Here is a 25,996-nt window from a genome sequence, read left to right on the forward strand (position 1 = left end):
GTCCCCCCCCACACACACACCTTGATCATTCTTAGAATTATTTCTATTAAATTATTTTTCTGGCCAAATCACAGATTAGTGCAAGTCTTCATAAATATAGAAAATAATTACCCATTTAATCAGTTGTGGAGTTTTTATGTCCTCAGCATGGCTCAGATGCTTAAACTCCTTCTAAGGAGTGGCTGCATTTGGAAAGGGGAGAGGGTAATCAAATGATTCATACATTTATTTAATTTTTTGTCTAATATATTGCCATTTACAAAGGAACCACCAGAAAATAGTACAACACTGTCCTGGTTGCTTTGTATTACATCATTCTTGAAAGAACTAAAATTTAATTTGTGGGTTTAGAATTGAACTTGGTGAAATTCATTAAAATGAGAGGGAGAGACAAGGTGAACTTGAAGGAAAAGCATGTTGGGTGTGAGTGGAGGCATGCACAGGAGAAAGGTAAACCCTGTGACTTAACTGTCCAGGCTCCTCTTGTATAAGCAGATTGAAGTTTTCTTATTTTCTCTTTCCAGTTATTATTTTAAATTTACCTATAATGTATATCCCATACATACTTTTCTAAATAATGAAATCATGTGTCTCTAGGGAATACAGATTTCTTTAGGAAAAGATGTTTTTTCCTTCCATATTTGGTCTTCTCCCACACACATACCTCTTTTTCTAATGTGAACATTATTCTTCCAGCCAAATAATCAAGTGAATGTTTCACACTTTAGTTCAGTCTGCATTCTTCCTGTCCCAGAGGGGTTTCAACCTTACAATATTTATTACTTGCTCATCCTCATTTATTTTCCTTCTTTGAAATTTCTTATGCATCCTTGCTTTGTATCATTGCATGTGGGTTTTTCTGTTGCCTTTCCCTCATGGCCTTGGTCATCTGCCATACCCTGAGTTTTATTCTTTTGTTTATCCCCTGTATTCAGTGTAATAGTGAAAATATAAGAAAGCCTCATTAAAAGTTATGTTGGATATGTATATGACAGTTCTAAATATATTTTATGTTTAGTGATTGATCATATATGTATTTACCTGACACATGTAATGCTAATATTTAAAAATTACACTAACATTGATAAAATTTCTTGGCCCATAGTATTTTTTTAGGCCAGGTAGAGATGAAGGATCGTCTTCTGGATGAGTACTTGTAGATTATTTATGATTTGGCTACAGAAATTTATATAATTAAAATTTCAAGACTGACCAAATTAATCCTTCCAAATTCCCTGTCATGATTTTATGATTTTATTATTTTCATATTTTAAGGATAAAAATTTATAGATGATGTAAATTAACATTTATATGCTGAATATATTTATATGTAATGTGCATTTATTGATATTCTCAAAATGTATAATTATTGAAGTTCAAATGATTAAAAAACATTTAAATTTGATTATTAGCCATAGAGGAAAAATTTCCCTTCAGGTCACACATTATTCTGGATTATATCAACATCATATGAAATATAAACATATAAGCATTATAAAGAGAATATTTTTAAGCTGTTGATCATTAGAAATAAATATAACTGACAATTTAGTAGCTATGTCTATAGCTTCTTTGGTATTAGATTGTTAACTATATAAAGTTAAAACGTAAGGTTTTTTTAATAGAAATTCATAGATATATTTTTAACTTGCCTAAGTTTAATTTTGTAAATTCAAAGCTATAGCTACATCATGGAGTTCCCGTCGTGGCGCAGTGGTTAACGAATCCGACTAGGAACCATGAGGTTGCGGGTTCGGTCCCTGGCCTTGCTCAGTGGGTTAAGGATCCGGCGTTGCCGTGAGCTGTGCTGTAGGTTGCAGACGTGGCTCGGATCCCGCGTTGCTGTGGCTCTGGCGGAGGCTGGAGGCTACAACTCCGATTCGACCCCTAGCCTGGGAACCTCCATATGCCGTGGGAGCGGCCCAAGAAATAGCAACAACAACAACAACAACAAAAGACAAAAAGACAAAAAAAAAAAAAAGCTATAGCTACATCAGTGCAATCATGGTTGTTATAAATTCTGACAGTATTTAGAGAAGGAACTGTCTATAGTAGTTTATGAGTAAAATGAATATTATCTCTGGCATATTAAACACTAAAACTTGATATATACTCTAATAAAGTAGTATTGTAAGAATTCTATTAATAGGTAGCTGAACTAAGAATAAACATTTTATTGGACTAAGAAGTCAGTTTTCCAGAAAGAAAATCATATTTCATTCAAACTTTTAAAATTTATTTTTCCTAGTTGCTGTAATGTTCAACTTCCCAGACTCTGCAACAGTAAAGAAAGTAGTTAACTATCTACCTCGTGTTGGCATTGGAACCAGTTTTGGATTGCCTCAAACCAGGTACTGTTTTATGTGAGAAAAATATGGAAAATAATCTGTATTAATGTTTGTTCTTATTTGTTTTGAAATGTATGACCTTCTGTTTCATTCTTCATAGTATATGATGATTATTAGTATATTGTATTTTTTTTTCGAGTCAACTGAACTTTGGTCTGAAGAAACTAGATAGAGAGGGCCTAATGTAAAACACAAAAGGCTGAAAAAAGAAAGTAATAAAGGCAAAACATCAATGAAACAGAAAACAAAAACTATAGAAAAAGCAATGCAATGAAAAATTGTTTCTCTGAAAAGGTTAATATATAACAAACATCTATACAAGGTTTACACACACACAAAAAAGTAAGAGATCAGTTGTCATGATCAGAATGAAAGAAGGGGTATCACTACAGATCATATAGATACTAAAAAGAAAATGAGTAAATATTCTGAAAAAATTTATGCCATTTAATCAGACAACTTAGGTGAAATGGGCAGATTCCATGAAAGACACAAAGTTTCAAATCTCCCTAATGAAAATGGATAATTTGAATGGCTCTACAGAGGAAATTTGATTTATAGTTTAAAATTGTCTAGCAGAAAATTTCTAGGAGTTTCTGTCATGGCTCAGCGATAATAAACCCAGCTAGTATCCATGTGGATGCAGGTTGGATTCCTGGCCTTGCTCAGTGGTTTAAGCATCCGGCATTGCTATGAGCTGTGGTGTAGATCGCAGATGCAACTCGAATTTGGTGCTGCTGTGCCTGTGGTGTAGGCCGGTAGCTGTAGCTCTGATTCGACCCCTCGCCTGGGAACTTCCATATGCCATGGGTGTGGGCTTAAAAAGATAAAAAAAAAAAAAAAAAATTTGTGGTTCATAGGGTTTCAGTGGCAAATTCTATCTAATGTTTAATGAAGAAGTAATACTATTTCTGGGAAAACTCTTACAGAAAATTTTACAAAAGAGTACATTTCCAGGAGTTCTTGTCATGGCGCAGCATAAACAAATCCAACTAGAAACCTTGAGGTTGTGGGTTCAATTCCTGGCCTCACTCAGTGGGTTAAGGGTCCGGTGTTGCTGTGGCTATGGTATAGGACAGCAGCTGTGGCTCTAATTAGACCCCTATCCTGGGAACCTCCATATGACGCCAAGGGTGCAGCCCTAAAGAGACAAAAAAAAAAAAAAAAGTGAATACATTTCTAGAGTCATTCTGTGAGGCTGGTATTAACTGAATTCCAAATCTACAAAAGGGCATTGCCAGAAAAGGAAACTGCTGACCATCTGGATTGAAAAGGAAGAAATAAAACTGTCTTTACTCCTATATATACATGACTTAGTGCGGAAATTACCAGGTAAACTGCAAAAATTTTTTAAAGAGAAAAAGCTGTAAGAACTCATGAACATGTTTAGCTATTACATAGCATACATAATTTTATTCTTGTATACTGGCAGTCAACAGTTAGAAACTGAAATTACTGTTTATAGAGTTTTCATCATGGCTCAGTAGTTAACGAACATGACTAGTATCCATGAGGACGTAGGTTCAATCCCTGGCCTTGCTCAGTGGGTTAAGGGTCTGGTGTTGCCTTGAGCTGTGGTGTAGATCACAGATGCGGCTCAGATCCTGCATTGCCATGGCTGTGGCATAGGCCAGTAAATACAGCTCTGATTTGCCCCCTAGCCTGGGAACTTCCATATGCCATGGATGTGCCCCTAAAAAGACAAAAAAAATAAAATAAAATAAAAATTAAAAAAAATACTGTTTAAATAGTATTGAAAAATTAAGTACTTATGGATAACTTTGAAAATATATTCTTGACTTGTTCATTGAAAACTATGAAACACTGTTTAAGGAAATTAAATCTAAAAATGGAAATTTGTACTATACCATGACCATGAATTTTGAAGACTAAATGTGATTAAGATGTTAGTTCTCTCCAAACAGATCTATAGGTTCAAAGCAATGCTATCCAAAATCCTAGAAGGCTATTTTTTGAGAAATTGACGAGCTGATTCTAAAATTTAAGTGGATATGCAAATATTTAGAATAGCTAAAACAGTTTTGAAAAAGTTGGAGAATTTTATCTGATTACAAAATTACATTAGCTAGCACAGTTTCGTATTTTTGTAAAATAAACTTCTGGATGACCAATAGAATATTAGTCATCCGGAAGTAGGCTCATACATAAATGGTCAGTTTGATTTTCAACAAAGGGATCAAGATGTATCCATGGGAAAAGATTCTTTTTTCAACAAATTGTGGCCAACAGTTACATATCTGGTTAGGATGACTTTTTAAAGGTTGGTAATAACAAGAGCTGATAAAGATGCAGAACAGCTGGAACATGAGATGTTGCTAATGGGAAAGTAAAATGGTATGGCTACTTTGGAAACAGTTTTACAGTTTCGTGTAAAATTACAATATGCTTAACTATACATCCCAATAGTCTCACTTGGAGGCATTGACCCTAAAGAAATGAAAATATGTATTTTTATGCAATGACCTGTTCACAAATGTTTGTAGCAGCTAGTCATAATCACAAAAAAATTGGGAATAGCCAAGATGGTCATCAACTGGTAAATGGACAAATTATGGTACGTCCATCCATTCAACAGTCCACTGGTCAGCAATAAAAAAGAACAAAGTGCTAATATACACAACTACATGGATGCTTTTGAAAACTACTGTGCTAGGTGAAAGAAACCAGCACAAGAGATTACATGCTGTATGATTCTACTTATCTGACCTTTTGGAAAAAATAAAACAATTTGGACAGAAATCAGATGAGTGGTGTCAAGGGATTTAGGGTATAGAGAGAGGATTACTTACCAAGGAGAGTGTGAGGGAGCCTTTTGATAACATGGAAATATTTCCTGTCTTGATTGTTGGGTTGTTACCAGCTATATCTGTTTGACCAAACTCATTGCATTGTACACCTAAAAAGGATGAATTTTACACTATGTCAGTTATTCTTCAGTAAACGTGATTTTCAAAAACAGAAAAAGAATGTGGAATTGATACACAGTCTTAGGAATTCTGGAACCTCTCAGAATGCAAATGAGTATAATCTCCTTTGGAAAATTTGCCAGTTTTCTTATAAAATTAAATATACACTTAATTTGTTTCCTGTCAGTTCCACTCTTGGGTGTTTACCAAGAATTATGAAAATATATGTGCACACATTCGCTTGTAAGCAAATATTAATAGCAATGTTATTCATATAGTCCCAAACTAAAAAGAGTTGGAAATATTTCATTGGGTTGTAGTGTATCCCTGTGATGAAATACTTCCCAGAAGTAAGAAGGAGTTGACTCCCGATGCACGTAACGATATGGTTGAATCTCAGAGCATTATACCGAGTAAAAGAAGTTCAACACCGTAGGCTACATACATCAGAGCTGTGAGTCACGGCTCCATTTATATGAAATTATTGAAAAATTATGTGAAATTAGGAGTTCCCATCATGGCTCAGGAGAAAACACATCTGACTAGCAGCCATGAGGATGCAGGTTCGATCCCTGGCCTTGCTTATGTGGCGTTGCCATGAGCTGTGGTGTAGGTCCCAGATGTGGCTTGGATCCTGCATTGCTATGGCTGTGGTGTAGGCCAGCAGCTGTAGCTCTGATTGGTCCCCTAGCCTGGGAACCTCCATGTGCCGGGGGGGGGGGGGGGTGCAGACCTAAAAAGACAAAAAAAAAATTTATGTGAAATTACGTGATTCTATTTTTTTGAAGTTGTTGAAAAAAACAACACTGTGTAGTGACAGACAGCAGATCATTGGTTTCTAGGACCGGAACTGAGACAAAGGAATTAGCCTCAAAGGGATGCAAGGGGCCTTTTTGGAGTGTATTTTGATTGTGATGGTGGTTACAGAAAAAGTATATTCAAAACTTGTAAAACTGTACACTTAAGTTGGGTAAATGTTATATTAAATTTTATCTCAGTGAAGATCATTGAAGAAGTAGGCTGTGCAGTTGCTGTCGTGGCGCGGCAGAAACAAATCTGATTAGGAACCATGAGGTTGCGGGTTCGATCCCTGGCCTCTCACAGTGGGTTAAGGATCTGGTGTTGCCATGAGCTGTGGTGTAGGTTGCAAACGCCCCTTGGATCTGGCGTTGCTGTGGCTCTGGCATAGGCTGGCGGCAACAGCTCTGATTAGACCCTTAGCCTGGGAACCTCCATATGCCGCAGAAGCGGCCCCAAAAATGCCAAAAAGACAAAAAAAAAAAAAAAAGAGAGAGAGAAAAGAAAAAGTAGGCTCTGTATATTTAAAATAACTAAGTTACAAAACTGCTTATTACATACTCATTTTCAAATGTACTATTATTTAATATATGATAAATCAGATTAAAAATTTTTATCATTTTGATTAAAATGGGTAGTCTTTGTTTTAAGTGATATTTGTAATTTTTCTCTGTTGATGTAAATGTCAAATCCATATGTTAAAGATTTTGTAACTAGACTATTTAATTAAAACTTTTATCTTTAACCTTTGGTAAATCAGAGTTCAAATATTAATTTTGTGTATACATATGGACTTAATAACTAGTATTTATGTTGTTCAGAGTAACTTAATAACTACTTGAAAGGATTGTTAAAATGCCAAAGCACCTCTCATAGTATAAGGAGTTGGGAGGAAGTGAGGTTATGACTCTCCTTACTGTGTGCTGGTCAGTTGTCTGTATTTAAATAGCACCATCATGAATTTTTTTCTTTCTTTAGTAGGTATTAATTCATCATCAACACAATGTAGTTAGCTAATTTAAGAACTAGAAAGAAACTTAACACTGGGATTTTTCTGTTGATTGAATGAAACTTATTAGTGATATAAACTTACTTTACGTTTAGCCTACCTAATTTTGTATTGATCTGAGCTGTTCCTGATTAGTGTTTTTTTTTTTTTTTTCAATTTGTAAAGTTAGCGTCTTATTACAAATGCAATTGAAGTTGAATCAACAAATAAAAGTCAGAATATTAGTAGGAGCTGCAGGGAGGGAGGACTTGCCTAGAGCTGGCGCTCTCATGCTCCTTGGCAGCAGGACTTGGTTCCTTACCACGTCTGCCTCTCCATAGGCTGCTTGAGTGTCCCTATGATATGGGAGCTGCTTTCTCCAGAGCAAGTGATCCAAGAGAGAATGAGGCAGAAGCCCCAATGTCTTCTTACGATCTACGCTTGATAGTCACACGCCATCATTTCTGCCACATCATATGTGTTACAAGTAATTCATTAAATACAGCCCAGGCTCCATGGTAGGAAAATCAGATTCCATTTCCTGAAGAGAAGGATATCAAAGAATTTGTAGACATGTAACAGGTTACAACTTTCAGGTAGGCAGAATACAAAAAGAGGCCCTTCTGGGTTATTAGCCAGTTGCTTTACAATCCCAGTAAGGCTTTTGATTAGATCATTTTATAATTCATTGAGGAATTTCAGGGTTCAAAAGGAAGCAGGTCAGAATGGCATAGTAGATTTCCTTATCCTAATGAAGAATTCCTTTTTCTACTGATTATCTCTTTATTTTAAAAAAAACCGAGTTCCCATTGTAGCGCAGCAGAAACAAATCCAACTAGGACCCATGAGGTTGCGGGTTTGACCCCTGGGCTCGCTCAGTGGGTTAAGGATCTGGCATTGCCATGAGCTGTGGTGCAGGTCACAGACACGGCTTAGATCTGATGTTGCTGTGGCTGTGGTGTAGGCTGGCAGCTGTAGCTCCGATTGGACCCCTAGCCTGAAAACCTCCATATGCCATGGTACAGCCCTAAAAAAACAAAAAAATAAAAATAACAATTGGAGTTCCCATCGTGGCACAGCAGAAACAAATCTGACTAGGAACCATGAGGTTGCCGGTTCGATCCCTGGCCTTGCTCAGTGGGTTAAGGATCCGGCATTGCCGTGAGCTGTGGCGTAGGTTGCAGACACAGCTCAGATCCTGCATTTCTGTGGCTGTGGCGTAGGCCGGCAGCTTAAGCTCTGATTAGACCCCTAGCCTGGGAACCTCTATATGCCACCAGTGCAGCCCTAAAAAGACAAAAAAATAAAAATAAAATAAAAAATAAAGCCTTTGTGTGTTCTCATACTTGGGAACTCTTTGCAGTGTTTTCCCACAATTAATGAAAGCTAAAAGTCTTAATTTATTAGGTCAGTCACCTAAATAGATCTTTAGTACTTACAGCATATCGGTCATCCAGTAATACACAAGATAGATATCATCTTGCCCACAGTTGTTTAAACAAATATATAAATAAAGTGTGTAAGTGACAGGAAGGGTATAATTGGGGTGTTGTGATAGTGATTAGTGGAGTGGCGATGGGCTGCTTTGGATAAAGAGATAAGAAATGCCTTCTTAAGTGACCTTTAAATTTTGATTTGAAGGAATAGAATCAGCTAACCTTTAAAAGCGTGAATAGCATGTCTAAAGGCCTTGAAACAAGATGGAGCGTCCCGTGGTTTAAGGACTGTTGGACAGCAAGAATCACTGGTTTTTAGCAGTTTTTAGGAAGAGAGTATCAGTTAGGAGGGGAGAGCTTTTTGTAGACATGAAGATGAAATATGATGCTGATAATATCATTGAAGAGTGACATCTTATTGAGAGATTTTTGAGGAGATACACTTTGTGTAACATGGAGATTAGTTAAATTTGGAGAATGATAAGAAAGGGAGGTGTCCAATATGTCTCCCTTGGTTTCACCTTGAACTGTTTGGTGGCCCTGTCTGAGAAGGTGAACCCTAAGAAAGGAGTAGTTGCATATATTTCCCCAGATCCCCCACAGTTGTGATTTCGGTTCAGGTTGTGGGGAGGTAAGCGGACTGAAAAGGAGAAGTTTAGGTTTAGATCTTTTGAAATTGAAACCCCTGAGAGGAGTCCATACTAAAATGTTGAATTGGAAGTTAGATAGAAGAAGGTGTGTCTAGATCTCAAATGAAAAGTGTGGTAATTGGGAATCATTCCCATTGAGATGAAATTTTGAAGCCTTGAAAGGGAATGAACTCTCATCTAGGCAGAGACTGTAGAATGGGCAGGAGGAACTATGGCTGCACTCTGAGGGACCACAACATTTAAATGTTAAGTAAATGAAAACAAAACAAAAGCAAAAGGTCCATGAAAAATAGGAAATCCAGGAAAATGTGATGCCAAAGAATCAGAGTATTTCGAGAAGATAAGATTGGATGAGAAATCAGTAAGATGTAGATGCTAAATTGCCATTGCATGTAGCAACAGCAGCTTTTGATTGCCAGAGACTGACTGTTGTGAGTTTGTCCATTTCGTTTGTCCAACAAGCTCTAGCCAGCAAGACGTTCCTTGAATTTTGTGCAGTTTATGGTCTGCCTTTCTGGGCATTCGTTTATGTGTGAGTTCTGACTTGGCCATCAGTAGGATATGAGTAAGTAGAAACATGTGTGTTAAGTCCTGACCTACTACTGATGGCAAATGGTAGGAGAGGTAATCCTGCTATCACTCATCTACTTGTAGCTCTTGATCTGGAATATTCACTCATAATTTATGAGTACTTAGAGTGTAAGCATATACACATCAATACTAGTGATGAGTCATAGCAATATATTGAATCAACCCAAAGGTTTTACCCAAGTGTCTTTTAGTTTTCTTTTCACTATGAGTTTTTCCCAAGCCCATCACTTGATTTGGGCATTTTTTTTTTTCCTACTTATGGGAATACTAACCAAGGCATTTAACGCATGTATAATCCGGGGTTATAGCTACCAGGAGGTCATCTTATTTTGCAGTTTGAAGCTTGGTGTCAAGTACATGAATAAGGCAGGTTAGGTTTCAGGGGGTGATTGGAGCAGTAAGAGGGCTTTTTTCTCCATTTCTTTCTTGCTCTAGGGTCTGTGCCAGTCTCTTCCCTTCATACCCCCTTGCATTTAGAGAGCCTAGGCTTTGGAGCTTCTTTCTGTATCCACACATGCTGCTGCAGCTCTTCAAAGTAGTGCTTGGTGCTTTTGACAGCTTCTACACTCAGCAACTCCTCCTTCCATAATACTGGGAAGGATTGTGACTCAGGTTTCTGTATCCACCAGGACAATAGCATATCAGAATTTATGGGATGCAGCCAAAGTAGTGCTGTGGGGAAACTTTTATAGTTTTAAATATGTATATATGAAATATAGAAAGCCCTAACACCAGTAAACTAAGCTTCCATCTGTATAAATTAGAAAAAGAAGAGCAAGCTAAATGGAAAGCAAGAAGGAAAAAATGAATAAAGAAAATTAGAGTAGAAAAAACAATGAAGAAGATCGATTAAACAAAATCTGATTCTTTGAAGAGATCAATAAAATTGACATACTTTAACTGCCTAACTGTGAAGAAAAGGGATGACATAAATGACCAAAGTCAGAAATGAAAGAGGGACTTCTCTAATGACCATATAGCAATTAAAAGGATTAGAAGGAAATATCCTGAACAACTTTACAAATTAGACAATTGAAATGAGATTAACAAAATTGTAGAAAGACAGAATTATCAAATCTGACTCAAGAAGAAATTAAAATTTTGAATAGACCTATAACAGGTTCATTGAATTAATAATTTAAAAACTTTCCCACAAAGAAAAGTCAAGGCCCAGATGCCTCTACTGGTAAATCTTATCAAATAGTTAAATCAGAAAAGATACCAACACCTCACAAATTCATCCAGAAGAGAGAGGTAGAAGAAACACTTCCCAATTCATTCTATGAAGCCATCTTTACCCTAATACTAAGGCCAAGTGAAGACATCATAAGAAAAAACAAAATAAAAAGTAAAAACTGTAGAATAATAATATCCCTAATGACCACATATACAGAAATCCTTTGCAAAATATTAGCAAACCAAATCCAGCAATATATAAAAAGGATTATAGAGTAGCCATGTGGGTTTTATCACAGGAATGCATACTGGTTTAAATCCAAAAATCAATTAATGCTGTGTACCGATTTAATAGAATACATGACAGAACACACACACACACACACAAAGTCATCTCAATAGACATCAAAAAAAGCATTTGCCCAAATCAAACAGTCATGACTAGAAACCCTCAACTGACAAGAAATAGAAGGGAATTTCTACAAACAGATAAATAGCATCCCTTAAAAAAACCCCATAGTAGGGGTTCCTGTTGTGGTTCAGTGGTTTTAGAACCCAACAGAGTGTCCATGAGGATATGGGTTTGACCCCTGGTCTCAATCAATGGGTCAAGGATCCGGCATTGCCATGAGCTGGGGTATAGGTTCCAGATACAGCTCGGATCTGGTGTGGCTGTGGTTGTGGCGTAGGCCAGCGGCTGCAGCTCCAATTCAGCCCCTAGCCTGGGAACCTCCATATGCTACAGGTGCGGCCCTAAAAAGAAAAAAAAAAAAAAACGTAGCATATGTTGTACTTAATGGTGAAAGACTGAATGCTTCTCCCCTAAGGTCAAGAAGGCTAGAATGTCTTCCATTCTTGCCACTTCCATCAACACTGTACAGGGGATTTCAGCCTATGTGATAAGAAAGGAAGGAAAGGAGGGAGAAATCAGAGCTGAGCCATCCAGATTAGAGAGGGAAATGCCTTTTTTCCTAGATGACAAAAGACATGTACAATTTTTGCAATGGAAACTATAAAACATGGCTATTAGAAATTAGAATAAGTATCACATTCCATATTCATGGATCATAAGATTCAGTATGATTAAGGGAGTTCCCGTCATGGCGCAGTGGTTAACGAATCCGACTAGGAACCATGAGGTTGCAGGTTCGGTCCCTGCCCTTGCTCAGTGGGTTAACGATCCGGCGTTGCCATGAGCTGTGCTGTAGGTTGTGGCTCGGATCCCGCGTTGCTGTGGCTCTGGCGTAGGCTGGTGGCTGCAGCTCTGATTCAACCCCTAGCCTGGGAACCTCCATGTGCTGCGGGAGCGGCCCTAGAAATAGCAAAAAGACAAAAAAAAAAAAAAAGATCTAGAACTAAAAAAATGTCTCAAATAAAATACAGGATAAAAACTTCATCATCTTCAATCAGGCAAAGAGTTCTCAGATGTGAAACCCAAAGCATACTACATATAAGACCAAAATGAGAAATTGGATTTAATCAAAATTTAAAACTTTTATGCTCCATCACTAAGCATATGGAAAGATAAGCCACAGAGTGAGAAAATATTTGTACAGCATGTATTTGATAAAGGACTTGTATCTAGAATGTATAAAGAACTTTTACAACTCAGTAATAGGGTAGAAGCAACCCAATTAAAGAAGAAAGAAAAGATTTGAAGAGTAATTTCCTCAAAGAAAATATACACTTGGCTACTAAACACATGATAATGTTCAACAGTGTACATTAAAACTATAATAAGATACCATTTTATACTCACTCGAATGGCTACAATAAAAACTACATACAATACCAAGTATTGGCAAAGATGGGGAAGAAATAGAATATAATACATTGCTTATTGGAATATATAATGGAAAACAATTTGACAGTTTCTCAAAAAGTTAAATATAAGCTCAACATGCAGCCCAACAATTGCACTCCTAGGAATCTACCCAAAAGAAATGCAAACATATGTTCATCAAAGATATGTACATGTTCCTAGTAGCATTTTTCATACCAAAAAAAAAAAAACTGGAATAATTTAAAAGTCCATCAACTGGTGAAAGGATTTTTGAAATATGGTATATTCTGTATTCATATAATGGAATACTATTCAACAATCAAAAGAAATGAATATATACTGCCACACTGATGAACCTCAGAAACATGGTTAGTGAAAGAAGCCTGATGTAAAAGATTACAAGATGTATGATTCCATTTATCTAAAATGTTCAGAAAAGGCAAGTTTATAAAGACTGAAAGCAGATTGGTAGTTGCCTAGAGCTGGGGATAGAAATAGGGTTTAACTCTAAATAGTCACAGGGCAAGTTTTTGTTGGTATTAAAATGTTCTAAAATACATTGTGGTGATAATTACACAATTCTAGAAATTTACTTTTTAAAAAATCATTGACTTGTGCACTTACAAGTATAAATTGTATGTTATGTAAATTATACCTATGTAAATAAATCTTGAAAAAAATTAGTCACCTTGTCCTTAGTGTTAGGAAAAACTGTGATACAGCATTCTTCTCTGAGATTGTGGGCTCTGAGTGTAATCATTAATCCTGCCATTTATTTCTCATGGCTCAGTTGTATCCTTTGTTTTGTTTGTTTGTTTTGCTTTTTATGGCCACACCCAGGGCATATGGAAATTCCCAGGCTAGGGGTCAAATCAGAGCTGTAGCTGCCAGCCTACACCACAGTCACAGCAACACCAGATTCAAGCCGTGTCTGAGATCTACAGCACAGCTCATGGCAACACCGGATCCTTAACCCACTGAATGAGGCCAGGAATTGAACCTGCAACCTCGTGCTTCCTAGTCAGATTCGTTTGCTGTGCCACAATGGGAACTCCATATTCTTTGTTATTGACACTGAATTAACAAAACACAGATAACTTGGCTTCCTATAAGCTGTAGTAAAAAATAATAGTTTCCCTTAACTTTATCTCATCCCATGAATAGGCATCTAAAGAATTGGAATCCTCTTTCCCCTGTTAAAGCAATAAGTATGCAAACATAATGTTTCAATTTATAATGTACAAATATGTTGTCTTTAAGAAATAACTATTTTTAAAAGGGAGATAACTATTAAAATCGATAAAGTTGTGAATATAATTTTATATGTATTTTTCAGTTACTCTAATACCTTTTATATCATGAAGGCAGTGAATTATTAATCATACTGTTATTAATCAACATTTATGGAACCTAGATATAATGGCTTTGTAATGACAGGTTACCTTAATGAATAGAACATGGATAATAGACCTGAGGGTAGTTCAAATCATTTGTTTAATAACCATTAACTGTAGACTGAAACATCTCTAGTATTCATTAGTATAACATGAATAGAACTTCTCAGAAAAACACAGGTGCCATTTTGAATGAGCATAGAATTCATGGTTTCTTATTGATATAATTAATCTTAAGTTTAAATTGATTATACATCAATTTTTTTTTCTTGCAGGCGTATCTCATTAGCTAGTCCACGTCAACTTTTTAAAGCTTCTAATATGACCCAGCGATGGCAACACAGAGAGATTTCAAATTTTGAGTACTTGATGTTTCTCAACACGATAGCAGGTAATTTCAGCTCACATGTTGATTTATTTCAAAAGATAAATTATTAATTGTGATATGATTATTTTGAGTACTGGTATAGATAGGTTATTTTTATTTTCATTATTACTTCATGAATACTTTATCAACAGTAATTTGGTAATACAGTTTAGTTTGTATATAACCAGTTGGTTACTTGAGAGAAATTTAAAACAGTATACACACTTTTTTCCCAAAAATATAAAATTTACAACTATTTACTTAATATAGTAAGAATAGACTGTGAAATAGCAGTAGAAAAACATTAAAATTTTTAAGAACCAATTAATAACATGATTGGTAATGTTTCATATAATGAAACAATGAAATAAATATAGGAAAAAGAAAACTGTGGGATATTTATATTATGTAATGGGATGGGATATTTATATTATGACCCAAATATGACAGTCTCAAGACTGAGTGGTCCTGTGTAGGGATGGGAATCATGTAGTATTACTGAAAATCATCCATGGAAACTTCACTTTGAAAGAAAAAATAGAAGCGTCATTACTTTTCACATGTGAAAACTAGGAGCTCCCATCATGGCTCAATGGTAATGAACCCGACTAGCATCCATGAGGATGAGGGTTCCATCCCTGACCTCACTCAGTGGGTTAAGGGTCCAGCATTGCTGTGAGCTGTGGTGTAGGTCGCAGACTTGGCTTGGATCTGGCATTGCTGTGGCTGTGGCATAGGCCAGCGGATTCAGCTTCAATTGGACCCCTAGCCTGGGAACCTCCATGTGCTGCAAGAATGGCCCTAAAAAATCAAAACAAAAAAACTAGAATTAAGAGAACAGGGAATGTATTTATGAGATATTTGAGATTCAGTTCAACAAAGTGGCACAGTTTATATTTGAGTCACAAAGGAAATACTAAAAGAATAAAGCATGTGGTTTACTCTCAGAGAAGTTACTTTAAGTACGAATGTGAGCATTTATGTGATTCTAGAGCAAAGGGACACCTCTAGATTCAATAAAAGGAATTCGAAGTTCCATAGCGGTTAAAAGGGCAGAGAGAGGAGTTCCCTTTGTGGCGCAGTGGTTAACAAATCCGACTAGGAACCATGAGGTTGCGGGTTCGGTCCCTGCCCTTGCTCAGTGGGTTAACGATCCGGCGTTGCCGTGAGCTGTGGTGTAGGTTGCAGATGCGGCTTGGATCCCACGTTGCTGTGGCTCTGGCATAGGCCTGTGGCTACAGCTCCGATTCGACCCCTAGCCTGGGAACCTCCATATGCCGCGGGAGCGGCCCAAGAAATAGCAAAAAGCCAAAAAGAAAAAAGAAAAAAGGGCAGAGAGAGGAGAGCAGTTTGTAGTTATTCACTCATTCACTCAGCTGGTGGGAGTAAAGAAAAAATCAGGAAAGAGTTCATGTTTGTGTAAGGATAGATATTTCTTTAAATAGCAGAGAAGGTGGTTGGGAGATTAGAAGTCAGTCCATGTAGATGAAGGGATAAGCAAACATACAAAAAAATGAAGTATAGCCAGAAAACAATGGCTCTGTGGTGCCGGGGGGGGTGTACATAAAATATATATTTATAAAGATACAATCAAAAGGAAAACTGGAAAAGTAGTGTGGAAACATTGTGGAAGATTTTGTCATTTTGAGAAATTAGTCAATTCACAGGGAAATGAATGTTTTTGAACAAATAAGTGATATTAGAACTATATGAACACTTGGAAGCAGTATGAAGGATAAATTAGGGTGGAAGGAGTCCAGGCAGAGAGCACAAGTTTGGAAGCAATTACATGTAAAAAGTAATGAGGGCCTGCATTAGAGAGGAGACGGTGGGAATTAAAACAAAGGACTAGATAACATAAGAATTCACAGGGTACAAACCATTGCCATTGAGCTGACTGAATGTAGCTGTAAATGAGAAGTGTCAGGAAAGACTTCCAGGCTTCTGATCTAAATTGGAGAAAACAGTGGCACCATTAAAGAAAAAGGAGACAGAAAAAAAAGCTGATCTAAGGAAAGATGATGATATTACTGTGCTAGCAAGACATTCAAGATAAGATATCAAAACGAATTGTTGGGAGTATAGGTAAAAGAGGGTATTTGGGACATAGAGAAGGATGTTGGGTGTCGGCCTAGAGAGAGGGTTGCGATTCTCAAGCCAGGTGATAGTTAAGGTCTGATGTGGTTTGGGGAATGCGCTTGAGCCTGACAAGAAGGAGGAGGGAAAGTTATTAAAGGAGAGAAGACAATGCTTGATCCTAGAGTGTACAGACTTAGTAGGAGGGGAATGAAAGTGAAGCCAATGTCCTGAGACGCGAGGGGAAAGGGAGAGAGAAAGGCCTTGGCTCCTGGATCAGACGTGATGGAGAGTCAAGGGAGACTAAAGAATGAATCCAGGCATCTCAGGACTCACTGGTGACTTTTGTAGGGGTTCATTTTCAAAAGAGGCAGAAAAAGTTTGGCAGAAGGACTAAATGGTTGGAGAGTACATGAGAGTATTAGATGTGGATCACAGTTTTCTTGTGTTAACAGGAAAAACAGGATGAGTTCAGGCAGAGAAGTGAAAGCATGAAAGGGGAAGAGAGCAGAAAATGACAATTCAGGTTGTGGAGGAGACCTGTTCATGCACTCAGGTGGAAGAATTACCACTTAGAATAAGGATGCGATTGGAGAAGTGGGAGAGAGAATGAATTGGAAGTTCAGGATTCACACTAAAACATCTAAAATTTGTCCATTAGGAAGGTACTTACCTCAGAGTCCCTTTGAGGGAGAAGAATAAACTAAGCTTGAACAATTACATGGAATTGAGTACAGATTATGTAACTAGTGACTGAAAAGAGTTTTGAATGGTAGTGAGAGATAGGAAAGTTATATAACAACTTTAAGTGGATGTGTTTTGCATGTGGTAAATAAGTTAACACGTAGATTGACTGCAGAGTAATAATTATGAACAGCATTTATGAAATGGTCTATTTTCAGATAGCTTCTAGTGTGTCTACAGTGTCTTTTAAATATGTCCTCTGGATATGCTTTTTAAAGAATAGAATCAATAATTTGTGGGAAGTGGTTTTTATCTACACTAGAGGCTGGGATAGAGTCTCATATTATTTACCGTTTTTATAACAGTACTATCTGTGAACACAGTTTATCATGATATCACATCACATTTCCCAAAAGACAGTTAGTAGGCTTTCAAAACTGTACATTGGGAGTTCCCGTCATGGCTCAGGGGAAGTGAATCTGACTAGTATCCCTGAGGACGCAGGTTCGATCCCTGGCCTCGCTCAGTGGGTTAAGGATCCAGTGTTGCTGTGAGCTGTGGTGGTGGTTGCAGATGCGGCTCAGAACTGGTGTTGCTGTGGCTGTGGTGTAGGCCAGCAGCTACAGCTCCAATTTGACCCCTAGCCTGGGAACTTCCTTATGCTGCGGGTGCAGCCTTTAAAAAAAGAAGGAAAAAAAAATACTTTTTTTTTTTTTTTAAAAACCCAAAAAACTGTGTATTGAATTTAACTTAATAAAAGTCTGTTCACAATGAACAGGTCACATACTTTTTTTTGTAGGTACAATAAACATGATTGTTTAAGCATAGGATAAGATGAGGATTTTACTGCTTACTAACATCTCAGAAGGAGAGAAAAATGGGAGAGACAGCAAAATAGATGGCTTTTTGCTATTAAGTTTGGTTTATATCTTTCTGGGAGAAATTAAAATTGACAGAAATATGTAGTGACATAATTACCTCTGAATTAAAACTATTTTAGTTCTTCATGTTTTGTAAGGCTGTTTCCAGGTCAAAGAAGAACTGTGATACTCTCGTAGGGCTCAAGCCCATGATGAATGGACTGAAATAAAATGTTTAAAACAACAAATATGGGTGGCTTACCAAGAGTCTATATGGAGAACTACTGTAATAATTCAGCTGTATATTGATATGACATCTGTATATATTTGAGAAAGGGAAAAGGATGGGGAATATACTATAAGAAAGGAATTCAAACAGTGTTAATATGCTTGTCTCCCTTGTATTGTAGCCGTAAAATTCTGTTCACATTAAATCTAACTAAAAATAGGTTATAGACTAGTAAAATGGTGGAGGCAAACGCCAGCTTTTTGTGACTCCAGAAACAATGATATCATCCACTGTGCTGACTCCCTAAAGTGGTGACATCCAGAAAAACCAATGTTTCTACATAGCTGGGCTACATCATCCTTTGGGTCATTGAATGTCACTAGTACAGGAGAAGCGTGGAAGAGTTTGTGGAGGTGTCTAGGAGTGGGGTAGGCTGCATTGATGATGCTGTGCATTATATTCAGAGCGCAGAATTTGAAAGCTCAAATCTCAGAGTTATTTAGAACTATCTCATCTGATTTTTGCTTTTTAGGGCCACACCTACAGCATATGAGGTTCCCATGCAAGAGGTTCAAATAAGAGCTATAGCTGCCAGCCTACATCACAGCCACAGCAACAGCCACATCCGAGCTGTGTCTGTGACCTACACCACAGCTCATGGCAAGGCTGGATCCTTAACCCACTGAGTGAGGTCAGGGATGGAACCCTCATCCTCATGGATGCTAGTCGGGTTCATTACCATTGAGCCATGACTGGAACTCACAACCTCATCGTTTTACAGATGACCAATGAATGCCTATAGGGGTTAAGTCAATTGAACTTGGTTGACTAATTGGTTGGTTAATTGGTGATTAATGGTTTTGAAAAACTATGAGATTACAAATTGTTTAGTAAATGCTTAGCAAAGAATATTTTATTTTGTGTAGACTTCAAACTAATAAATAGTTGAATAATTTATAAGAACATTAATGTGAGTAGAGAGTATCTAGGATTGAATATATTAGGACCATTACTAGTTGCATGATTCGGGGCAAGTTACCCAAACATTTATGCCTAAAATTCTTCTTCTTCTAATTTTTTTTTTGTCTTTTGTCTTTTTAGGCCCACACCCACGGCATGTGGAGGTCCCCAGGATAGGGGTCTAATTGAAGCTGTAGCTGCCAGCCTATGCCAGAGCCACAGCAATGCCAGATCCAAGCCCTGTCTGCGACTACACCACAGCTCACAGCGATGCTGTATCCTTAACCCACTGAGCGAGGCCAGGGATCGAACCTGCAACCTCGTGGTTCTTAATCGGATTTGTTTCTGCTGCACCACAACGGGAACTCCTCAAATTCTTTTTATATATAAAATGGGGGTGATAATAACTTTGGAGGGTTATTGTGAGGTAACGAATGGATAGCACTGGGAACAATGACTGGCACTCAAAAATTGTTGTTATTTTTAGTAAGGTATATTTCTGAATGTTCATCATTTCATTTTATTAGTCTAAATTAAGAATGACTTTTTTCCCCTCTCCCAGGACGGAGTTACAATGACTTAAATCAGTATCCAGTGTTTCCCTGGGTGATTACTAATTATGAATCAGAAGAACTGGATCTTACTTTGCCAAGTAACTTCAGAGATTTGTCCAAGGTAATTTCTTAGTAATCATCTGAAATATTATTTTGCATGTAAAAATCATTTTTAGTTATCTTCATTTTCACATCAGTTTTAAAAAATGGTCTAAATATAATTATACCTTTAGTATATTTAATTTTTTTCATTATTCTGACATTTAAAACTGAAAAAAATATTTTTTTTCTGCTTCTTTTTAGCACCACACCCATGGCACATGGAAATTCCAGGCTAGGGGTCAAATTGGAGCTACAGCTGCTGGCCTACACCACAGCCACAGCAGTGCCAGATCCTAGCCATGTCTGTGACCTTCACCACAGCTCACAGCAATGCAGAATCCTTAACCCACTGAGCGAGGACAGGGATTGAACCTACATGCTCATGGATACTAGTTGGGTTCTTAATCTGCTGAGCCAGAACTTTTTAAGGTATAATCATAAAACCATTAGCAAACTTAAAACATAAACAGTAATTTCTTAATATCATCCAGTAGCAAAAAGGTATTATCACATTTCCAATTGAATTACAACTTTTATAATTCTATTTAGTTTGTTTATTCCTATCAAGATCGAAACAGGAGGAGTTCCCGTCGTGGCGCAGTGGTTAATGAATCCGATTAGGAACTATGAGGTTGTGGGTTCGATCCTTGCCCTTGCTTGGTGGGTTAACGATCCAGCGTTGCCGTGAGCTGTGGTGTAGGTTGCAGACGCGGCTCGGATCCCGAGTTGCTGTGGCTCTGGCGTAGGCCAGTGGCTACAGCTCTGATTCGACCCCTAGCCTGGGAACCTCCATATGCCGAGGGAGCAGCCCAAGAAATGGCAAAAAGACAAAAAAAAAAAAATCGAAACAGGAAACCACACATTGCCATTGTGACTGAGACATCTCTTAACTCTCTTTTTATTCTGTAGGTTTCTCTTCCATCTTTTACTTTTTTCCCTAATTTTCTGGTTGAAGAAACACAATGTCTTATATATTTTCTCACAGAGTGGATTTGCTTATTGCATCTCTGTTGTATAGTCTAACAGGTTCCTCTGCCTTCCATATTTTTTATGAATTGGTAGTGGGTTCTAGAGTCTCGTAGAATTCAGATTAGATATTTTTGGTAAGACTGCTTTGTTGGAAGTTTTTGCCTTCTTTTGTCAAAGGAAACATAATATCTAATTTTTTTTCCCTTTGTCATATTAGCAGCCATTGATAGTTAATGCCTGGATTCATTAGTTAGGTATTGCAAAATCATGATATTTAAATTCTGTCACTTTTATTTCATTTTTTTCTTGGGAATCATTCTCTAATTGAGACACTTCCTTTCGTCTACTGTTGCATTTTCCAATGGTATATAACATTGCAGAGGCACAATACACACTTAATTCTTTTTATATACCAGTTTATAAAAGAGTGTATTGGTTCCTGCCACCTTCCCATGGAAACTTAACTAGTGATATATATGTATTTTATGAACTCACAGGCTTAGGTGTTTTTGATGTTTCAATCCACTGCAGTTATTATTTTTATTGATGATCACTTGTTCCTGCTTTGACCATGGGGAGCTTCTTCAAGCTGCCCTGAGTCATTTTGTTACTATCTTGTTTAGTCTTTGAAAACTTCCATGCTCTTGGATGTAACAAGATGCTGTAGTCTTAACCCTCATATTTTCTGGCCCCATTCTAGAATCATTTATTTAATTAAGGAATCCTAGTGGGAGTGCTTTTAAAGGGAAATAGTACCTGAGAACCAGAGTGTAGTTATTGCTACCAGATTTGTCATTATTTCTAGGCCCTTTTAGAAAGACCTAGGGGAGTTCCCGTCGTGGCGCAGTGGTTAATGAATCCGACTAGGAGCCATGAGGTTGCGGGTTCGGTCCCTGCCCTTGCTCAGTGGGTTAAGGATCCGGCGTTGCCATGAGCTGTGGTGTAGGTTGCAGACATGGCTCAGATCCCGCGTTGCTGTGGCTCTGGCATAGGCTGGTGGCTACAGCTCCGATTCGACCCCTAGCCTGGGAACCTCCACATGCCGTGGGAGCGGCCCAAGAAATAGCAAAAAGACCAAAAAAAAAAAAAAAAGAAAGACTTAGGAAAAAATTTAAGAAATACATCATGAATTGAAACTTATTCTTCCATTAAATTTAGAATCATATTTCCTTTAATGTGCAGAGAATACTGAGTTCACGCTCTCATCTATTCAGAGGTCCAGTCTTTTTCCTGAGGCTCTTTCCTTGGGAATTTAGCAATACCTGAAGAGCGTTCATATGTTCCACAGATCTAACTTGAACTTTCTTTGTAGCTTTTTCCCTGCCTGTTTCCTGAGCCATCGTTGCTCCCTAAGTCACCCCGAAGTTCTCAGACATTAGACTTCTTGCTCTTACTGCCGACTACTTCTGAGAATATGCATAGTCCTTTGCCTTAGCTCTTCCAAATCCATTTAAGCCATAGTGAAGTATTTAAATAGAGCTCTACTGAGTACCCGGCCACAGCCGAAGTGATTTACAGTCTCAGTCTGAGGATCACTGCCTACTTTCTGCAGATCCCCACATGGCAGGTACCACTGTCCTCCACATGGAATCTAAGGATTTCCCCTTTTTTGATGTCAGAGGGAGAGTGTTCCCTTCTTTACTTATCCCAGGCTTAAACCAAAGCCAAAGAATTGTTTTCCTTATTCTCTATCCATATATGTCCAATCTAAAAAATACCATTTTTGTGATTTAGTGCCTTTAATTGTAGTAGTATCCATTTTTATATCATGAGATATTTTGAAAGAATTGTATTTTGGGCTGAGGAAGGAATAAAGAGCACTTTCAATAAGATCTGAAAGGCACACAATTAAATAGCCAACAGTGGGGTAAATAGCAGAGCTGGGAAGAAGCGCTCACACTCCCCAACAAAACTTGCAACTAATGTCTTCTTTCCTATAAAGCAGCAGTGGTTCAAATGACACAAGCCATCCAAGTTCATGAAAGTGGAATTCTACTAGTACTAATTGTTTTCATTAAAGATTGATGAAAAAAAGTGAGTTTGGAATTAACTACATTATTTTAAGTAAAATAATCAGGCATATCATATATCTCAAAATTGTAATTGGCATGTGTAAAACTGTTTACTTTATGAAGTATTCCATTCCTGTTGGTACTTAAAGTCTGCCGTAATGTTTACAGCGTGATTCTGTTTTCAAATATCCGTATATACTGATATTTTCAGGAACGCATCACATACATAAAATGAGCTGTCTCTGTATGAAAAATGATTATAATAGAATTATATTGAGATTTGTCCCCTAGCAAACGTTAGCAAACATTACTATTTGTTTAAATGAACTTGCGAAACCGAAGAAAACATTGTGTAAAAGCTTAATTTAAAATATAAACCAATCTCATTCTCATCCTTAAGTAGATAATAGAGCCTGAGTAGCTTTAAAATCTATTGAATTATTTATGCATATTTATATCCATTTAATTTCCCCAAAGCTGATTTTCAGAAGAGTTTCAGTAGCTTTGATACAAAGCTACAATTTTCTCTGGTAATATCTTCCATGTGCACAGGGAATTCTCTTTCTGAAATTCAATTAATGTGATCAACACCTGTTCTTCTATGTTATTTTTCTGGTCATTCTCTTTGTAAAAAATATCTTCTTGTAGGTATACAGTTTTACCTACATTTCCTGATAATAATTACCATACTGTATTATCAGTCTGCTGAGAAGATCAAATCTATTTTAGTCTGAAAATCCAATGAAAATATAATATTTTCTCATATTCAGAAACTCCTCATTTAACCTAACAGTTTAATTTATCCTTTTAAAGCTGAAAAAAGCAGAGATCAGTTTTGAAGTTGATTTTTTTTTTCCCCTCCACTTTCCACATTGTTTCATCACTAGCCTTAAATTCTGGCTGATGAGAAGACAGATCTAACCATGCACAGACTTTGGAATGACATTAATCCATATTTTACAAGTACATATTGATTTTTATATTTTGACAGCCTCCTTGGAAGAGATAAAAATCAGCATTTTCTTTTTGTCTTTTCTTTGTAAGAAGTTATGATTAGAACAGGAATATATTTACAAAATGTCATACCATAAAAACAAATTGTGATGGCTGAGCGTTTCAGCGCCAGGGCTTCCTTTGTGGATTAGGAAGATTTTATTTTGTGCTTTGTGATTTATCTTTTTTCCTTAGAAGAAGATTGAGTGTGTAAGCCAATTTTCTAGGAGAGGAAAATTAAGATAATCAGGTAAAAATCATTTCTAATTTATCAATATAGTGATTTTGGAATAATTAATATATATGCCTGGATTCTTATTCCCAAAAAAAAGATATGTTCTTAGATTGAAATAACAGTTGATAACCATTCGTTTCCAAATGAAAACTTGCAGGGAAAACTCAGCTATAAAATTCAGAGAAGGTAGGAACATCCCATTTTATTCCTGTTAGCTAATGTTTATTGAGGACTTACTATATGCGAGGCTCTTATTTAAGTATATTACATGTGTTATCTCTTTTAACGCTCACAAAGACCTTATAAGGTAGGTAACATTATTATTGTCCTTTACAGGGGCAGAAATTGAGGCACAGTGAGGTTAAGCAAGTTGTACAAAGTCACACAGCGAGTAGATAGAACCAGAATTTAAATACTATGCAGTTCCCAAGTAGCTTTTTTAAAAAATGAACAGAATAGTATAGCATTACATTAAAAAAAAGAAAATAGTGTGTATCATGTACGAATCTTCTGCTTAAGGTGTGTGTGTGTGTGTATGCGCGCGCACATGTGGGTTATGATTTAAAGCGACATATTTCTTACTATGAGTTTGGCCCAGAAAGCTGGGAAACATTACAATATGCTATACTGCAATCTGTGCTTGGCATCAATTGCTGAGTCTGTTTTAATGTTAATTTCTCAAGTGGCTTTTTCACCTCTCATGCTGAAACGCATGGTAAAATGCAACCAGCATTCCATTGCTTGAAAAAGGAAGGCTTGTCCAAATTGCCTCCTGCTGGTATGTTTGTCCCAAGTTATGCCCTGATCTTTCTTGACTAAGCCTGTTTTATGAAAAAAATGAACGTTTGTCTAAATTTAGAGAATAATTGAGTATTCATTTGTTTTTCTCACTTTTGATTGTTCACTGAGTCAGAGAATGTGCCCAGGACTCTCAGTTTCTGGAGATTAGAAAGAATAAAATCTTCTACTAAAAAATTCACTGAAGGTTGGGAGGAGAAACAAGACTGGCCAAAGTATAATCAAATATTTTATAATTATTGGAGCTCACGTTCTTAAAATGAAGTAATTACTGAAAGAGTTCAAGGTAGAAGGAAAAGAAAAATCATGCATTTTTCAGCTTGAGAGAGCAAGTGCAATGTGAGCAGCGATTTTGTTACGAATCAGGAAAAGTTAACCTTAGGGGAAAATGACCTTGCAGTATCAAACTGAATTTTAAATTTTGGTCCAGGCCCCATCAAATCATAGGTTTTTGTTTGTTTCTTTGTTTGTAACCTCTGCTGTACCATCCACACTGTTGAACCAGCAACTTTCATTGCACTCGTCTGGATCAAAATGTTTCTACAGAGTAAATTCTGAGATAACTAAAGAACTGAATAAGGCTCTCCTGAATTTATTTACTTGTTGATGAGTTGCTATTGTCTGTCTTTCTATTTACTGTTTTTTCTCCCTTTCTTGCTCTGTGTTTAAAGCAAAAAAAAATAGGTGATTTTTTTTTTCTTCCTCTCTGTTTCCTTTTAATCTCCTACTATTTGGTTGTGTATTTTTATATGTGAGATATTTCTCCTAACACACGCATTTAATATACAGCATTTGTCTTGACCTGGAATTGACTACCGACATTTAACTGTTGTTGATCAGACAGCACTTCTTTATCTCTTTAAGTTTTAAGTGCTGTTTCTGATGAATGCCAGTCCTTTTAGTAAGCTCTGTAACAGATATACCAGGAATCAATATACCATCTAGATGTCACAGAGAGAAAAGAACACTCTTTTTTTTTTTTTTTTTTTGGCGGGTGGGGGCAACATTATTTTAAAATGATAGGTGTTATAACTTTAACTTTCTTTTTCTATTTATTGGGCTTCAG

The 25,996-nt window shown here is 36.9% G+C and overlaps 1 protein-coding gene across 4 annotated transcripts in view; it reads left to right on the forward strand.

Annotated features, from left to right (window-relative positions):
* The window catches only part of LRBA (LPS responsive beige-like anchor protein), a 709,127-nt gene that overhangs the window by 494,808 nt on the left and 188,323 nt on the right, over positions 1-25,996 (forward strand). For all 4 annotated transcript variants that reach the window (XM_047799683.1, XM_047799682.1, XM_047799684.1 and 1 more), the window contains 3 exons: positions 2,249-2,351; positions 14,367-14,482; positions 19,830-19,942. In XM_047799683.1, coding sequence (XP_047655639.1) covers positions 2,249-2,351; positions 14,367-14,482; positions 19,830-19,942 — 332 coding nt within the window. The remainder of the gene's footprint in view (positions 1-2,248; positions 2,352-14,366; positions 14,483-19,829; positions 19,943-25,996) is intronic.

The sequence above is a fragment of the Phacochoerus africanus genome, chromosome 10, assembly GCF_016906955.1.
Source record: "Phacochoerus africanus isolate WHEZ1 chromosome 10, ROS_Pafr_v1, whole genome shotgun sequence".
NCBI classification, from domain to species: Eukaryota; Metazoa; Chordata; class Mammalia; order Artiodactyla; family Suidae; genus Phacochoerus; species Phacochoerus africanus.